The sequence below is a fragment of the Chiloscyllium plagiosum genome, chromosome 30 (genome assembly GCF_004010195.1).
Source record: "Chiloscyllium plagiosum isolate BGI_BamShark_2017 chromosome 30, ASM401019v2, whole genome shotgun sequence".
NCBI lineage: Eukaryota > Metazoa > Chordata > Chondrichthyes > Orectolobiformes > Hemiscylliidae > Chiloscyllium > Chiloscyllium plagiosum.
Window position 1 is genome coordinate 33,384,661 of NC_057739.1, and position 5,708 is coordinate 33,390,368.

The window sequence follows — 5,708 nt, forward strand, 5'->3', positions numbered from 1 at the left end:
TCTATAAAACTTTGGTTAGACCGCACTTGGAATACTGTGTCCAGTTCTGGTTGCCCTATTATAGGAAAGATGTGGATGCTTTGGAGAGGGTTCAGAGGGGGTTTACCAGGATATTGCCTGGAATGGAGGGCTTATCTTACAAAGAGGTTGACTGAGCTTGAACTTCATTGGAAAAAAGGAAGAGAGGGGACCTACTTGAGGTGTACAAGATGAGAGGCATAGATAGTTAACCAGAGACTTTTTTTCCCAGGGCAGAAATTGTTAGCATGAGGGGTCATAGTTTTAAGCTGTTTGACAGAAAGTATAGAGGGGATGTCAGAGGTAGGTTCTTTATGCAGAGAGTTGTGAGAGCATGGAATGCGTTGCCAGCAGCAGTTGTGGGAGCGAGGTCATTGGGGATATTGAAGAGGCTGCTGGACATGCCTATGGTCACAGAAATTTGAGGGTTCGTACATTAGGTTTACCTTACTTGAGGATCAATGGTCGGCACAACATCGTGGGCTGAAGGGCCTTTTCTGTGCTGTACTGTTTGTGTGTGTGTGTGTGTGTGTGTGTGTGTGTGTGGAATGATCTTCCAGAGGAAGTGGTGGATATGAGTACAGGTACAACATTTTAAAAGACATTTGGATAAGTATATGAATACAAAATGACAGAACGGGTATGGGCCATGCATAGGCAAGTGGGAGTAGTTTAGTTTGATTATGGTCACCAATACATTGTGTGTGTCCGTCTGTCCGAATCCCCTTTAATGCTTACCCATGATATGCTCATGTATGTTGGCTCTTGCAGCCACCTCCGCTCTGAGCTCTGCAATTCCTTTCCCTTCTGTCCTTCAAGAAACTCCTTACAACCTACCTGAAGCTTTCAGCCATTTGGCCTGAAATGTTGCCTTGTGGGTTGGTGTCGAATTTGCTTTACAATGTTCCTGTCATGTGCTTTCAGATGTTTTTAATTTTTTGAGATGTTATACAGTGCAAGTTCTTTTTCCCCTATTACTGGCAGGAATTAGATTCAAGTCCCTGCTTTGGTAATTGTTTGATCTAGTTAAGTCTTATTCTTTGTGGTTTTATTCACATGTTCAGCATTATAATAGGGCATTGCTGGGTTTTGAGTAAATGGACAAAGTTCTGAAATAACTGTCTGAAAACCTGTGAAGATCTATACTGTAAACTCTTGCTTTCTTTTCTCTCCCAGATCAGTTCATCCTTTTGAAGTTCCTGAGGTTATAAGCATTTTGGTGGATCAAGGCAATCCTTTATACTTGAAATGGATAGAAGAGACAGTGCTTGAAGATTGATTTACTCACTGCCTTAAAAACTAGATAAGAGTGGAAAGTTACAAGAGTGTGCAGATGGCTTGCCTCCCAGAGGGAAAGTTGGTGTGATCATCTCATTATCCAGTTAGAAGCTCCATTGAGTGCTATGGGTGGGCAAACAGAGCTCACTCTACCTCTGTCACAGAGGACAATCCCCTGACACATTGTAAAAAATGAGGTCCCTGAAATTACTCCAGAGGCCGGTATCTCATCACTAAGTCACCCTTATTTAAACATTTGACCCAGCGAGCATGGAGCCACCTCCCGGAGTGAACAGAACCCCTAACACCCCTGTTTATATCTGTCAATCAGGACTCCAATTGGGGCTGTTAACCTGGTCCAATCAGGGAACTCCTATTCTGAGGTCCATCTGACTGACTTCGCTCCAATCACTTCCCCCCTATGTCCTGGGATGTAGGCCCGTTCTCTTCCCTGTAGCCTCTCCTGGGGCATTTTCACAACAGGTCTGGTTCCTTCAACTCTGCCTCTGATACTCATGGCATGTATCAGACTGTGCCTGTCACTCACCCCCTGAGCGATTCGGCAAAGTTCATCTTCAGGTGGTAACAGTGTCAAGTCTGCAACATCTACTGTGTTTATTTCATCCTCCAGTTTCTTCAATGCTAAGTGGAGGAGGAGAACCCATAGGTTCTGACAGCCTTCATGGCTGTTCTGAGGGGCCATGAGATGTTTTGCTCCTGCCTCATTTGCAAGGTTGCAGCTTTCATGCAGCCCATGTGCTCAGGACTGCCTCAACTACCCGAACTTTGTGTCATAGGACCTAACCGTGCATCAGTCACACCTCTTACCCATGCAGGGCCATTCCTATGGTTTCAACACCAAACTCTGAAGTAAACTGCCACTCTTGCTTAAGGGTTTTGTGTCCAGTGCTGGCCTTTGATGCAGTTTCATCTCTCCCCTGGTTTGGGAGGATCAGGTTTTACTTGGTGCAGAGTCTTCTCCCCCATTAGCAGCTCTGCTGGAGCTGTCCCTGTAGTTGAGATGGTCCTACAATCAAAGAAGAACAAGACTGTTCGGTATCAAATGAAGCTGTAGCCTGATTCTTTAAGACTGCCTTCAAAGTTTGGACTGTTCTTTCCACCATACCGTTGGATGATGGATGCTATGGAGCTGTCCTGACATGCCAAATGCCATGTGACTTAAATAATACTTAAATTTCCTGCTGTTAATCAATCTGCTGAGTAAAACCGAATAAATCTCAATTAGAGGAGGCTTGGAATGATAATCTTCCTTAGTTAAAACCTCTTGGATGGTTTTCGTATCTGGTACCTCATGAAACATTAGGCTTCTAATAGCCAAAAAAACTGTGGGTCCAGAAGCTGTCAGGAGAATTACACATTGCTTTTTGTCTGCCCCAGTGTCAGTTGCCCAGAAACAATTATGCATTCTTTCCACATTTTTGATCCTGCTGTTTTAGACTGGACTAAAGTCCAGTTTCCCAAACAATGGCATGATGCTAGAAATGCTTACCCTAACTCCAAGCTGGTGATTGTAGGCAAATCTCTTCAGAGGCGTGTTCTTCCCCTTGTTGCAACTGAACTAACTCCAGAGGATGGTATCCCATCACCAAGTCACTTTGTTTTTACACATGCATAATACATGACACTGACCCAGATGCCACAGAGCCAGCTCTGAGAGTGAACAGAACCCTTAACACTCCTGTTTATATCTGTCAGCCAGGACTCTGGGGCTGTTAACCTGGTCCAGTCAGGGAACTTGTATTCTGTGAGATCCACCTGGTTGACATTGTTCCAATCACTACATCCCACCCCTCCAAGTCCTGGGAATAAGGAGGTGATGGCCTAACCACTTGATGTATACAATATGCTACCCTTACCAAAACAAAACATGTAGTGGGGATATGCAATATCAAGTCCTAGAATTTGATTTCCATTACAGGTTTTTTTAAAAATGGGTGTAGAAATGAACGCTTGTCTTGTTTTGATATAAAAATGTTGTCCTAACAACTCCTGATAGTGAATACATTGTTTTTCAGGGAAATTATATCTTCACACTTTATGCGATCTTGAGAGATCTTGTCATTTTACTTAAGAGAATCTAAAACCATTGTATCAAAACCCTGCTCTTTCACTGACATGCAAATACATACATTAACTTCCCACATTTACAAAATTTCAATCTAACAGATAAGTCATGCCCTGGTTTTCAAAACTAAGACACTTATACAATTTAGATACTCTGAAATGAAAGTGTGTCTGTAAATGTAGCCAAACTGTCTGCAAACTTTCATTGAATATTAAGATATTTTCTCATTCCATGTGAATTAAAAGGTTTGTGTGAGGCTGTAGCGTGGGTAAGACTTTTTTTAACGTAGATTTTACGGTCCCGCTGGTGTCATGAGAGAATTATAATCAAAGATGTATAAAAGTGAAATATCTTGAAATTAGATTGGTAATCTCATTGAATTTTTAGTTTTCAATACAGAAATATTTAAAGCCTTTTTTAAAATGGGAACTGATGCCAGAAGTTCAGAAATAGGTATTTTTTTTAAAAGAGCTGAATGTCACTAATGCAACCTGATTAATACCTTTATAACTAAAGTAAACAGTAGAATGTTTGTTTTTCCCCACAACTTTTGAGAGCTTACTAACCAGGAGTTCTAAAAAAATAACTTATCCAGTCTCCTGTGGCCTTGCATGTAGGTATTGAGGTGATTTTGCAATACAAGAACAAGAATTTGTATGACTTTGTACAGGGTTTTATTGTTCTGTAATTGTGTGTAACTGGCTTAATACGTCAATTTAGAATATTTTCTATTGCTTGGGAAGGTTCTATGAAACCACAACTTGCTTTTAAAGTGCAACTCAGATTTCTTTAAAAATGGAACTAGGTGAGACACATTAAATGTATGATTATTATGCACCATAAATGGTTGTTAATTATCTTTTTTATATTTTGATTAGCCTGAGACACCAAACTGAGAAGTGGGAACATAAATACAGGAGCAGGGATAGATTGTGCTGTTCTAATTCAATACAATCATGGCTGATTTTTCTGCCTCCCCTTTAACTTTCTCAAACATTCTCTTTATTCTTTTAATTGCCTGGGAGACCAAATGTCTACCCATTGTAAATTAAATGTATTCAACAATAGAGTATCCTCAGGCTGGAGGAGAGAATTCCAAAGGGTCACAACATTTAAGTGAGGATGCTGTTCCTTGATTTAGCCCTAAATATTGATCTACCATGAAACTGTACTCCTGTGTTCTAGATTTCCTGGTCCCAGGGGAAACAATCTCTAATTCCAGCCTGCCAAGCTCCTTCAAAATCTTTCATGTACATTTCATGATTCAGAGCTAAAGAGGCAATGACCTAATGGTATTATCACTGGACTGTCAATCCAGGGACCTGGGTAATGTCCTGGGGACCCAGGTTCAAATCCCACCACAGCAGATGGTGAAATTTTAATTCAATAAAGATCTGGAATTAGGAGTCTAATGATGACCATAAAGCCATTGTTTGTCAGGGAAAACCCACCTGGTTCACTAATGTCCCTTAGCAAAGGAAACTGCCATCCTTACCTGGTTTGGCCTACATGTGACTCGCATAGCAATATGGTTGGCTCTTAACTGCTGTCTGGGATGGTTAGTTAAATAAATGCTGACCTAGCTGGAGATGCCCTCATCCCATGAACGAATAGAAAAAAAAAACCTGTGGGCAGAGTTGAGGGATGGTATGGTTGAAATAAATTAAAAGCAGAACCAGCTTCTTAATTCCTGGTAACTGATAGCAGTACATTCTGAGGTAAGAGTTATTCCTGAGATTTATGATGAATCACAGACTTCCTTTTGTCTAATGTACCATATCAGCACCATTATTGTCTATTATTACCCACCCATATCTGGAAATGCTCAAAACACACAGGAGATTTGCCAACATCTTTTTAAAGGGATAGGTTATTCAGCCTCCTAAGCATGTTCCACAGTGCACTGTTCACATACCTCCTAGCAACCATTGTAGAATGGGTATTGGGAGAGGTCCAGGAATAATTCCGTCACGAACATCATCAGCTAGAGAGTGTACAGAGGAGACAAATGAGATGGGGGCGGGGGGAGGTGAAAAGTGTAGGATAACTGTCACTATGATAGTAAAAGCAAAATTTCCTCAAATTAGTGTAAAATGCAATGTGATCCGTTCACTCTAAATCACTAAAAATTGAACTTGGAACAAAATGTTGGTTCTAAATTTGAGACAATGCCAGATACCGAACCAGGCCAGGTTTTAGAATTGGAGGTCGGTGAGCACTTTGGGGACAGTGACCGCAATTCGGTGACTTTTACTCTAGTGATGGAGAGGGATAAGTGTGCACTGCAGCGCAGGAGTAATAGTAGGGGGGAGGGAAGTTATTATGA

General features: G+C 41.3%; 2 protein-coding genes across 2 annotated transcripts in view; one reads left to right on the plus strand and one right to left on the minus strand.

Annotated features, from left to right (window-relative positions):
• zgc:63972 (protein CutA homolog) overlaps positions 1–2,614 on the plus strand; it is a 26,226-nt gene extending 23,612 nt beyond the window's left edge. Inside the window, exon 6 of the mRNA XM_043720281.1 lies at positions 1,195–2,614. Within this exon, the coding sequence (XP_043576216.1) occupies positions 1,195–1,297 (103 nt within the window). The 3' untranslated portion in view covers positions 1,298–2,614. The remainder of the gene's footprint in view (positions 1–1,194) is intronic.
• phf19 (PHD finger protein 19) overlaps positions 1–5,708 on the minus strand; it is an 84,137-nt gene that overhangs the window by 26,146 nt on the left and 52,283 nt on the right. The gene's annotated exons all lie outside the window — the stretch shown is intronic.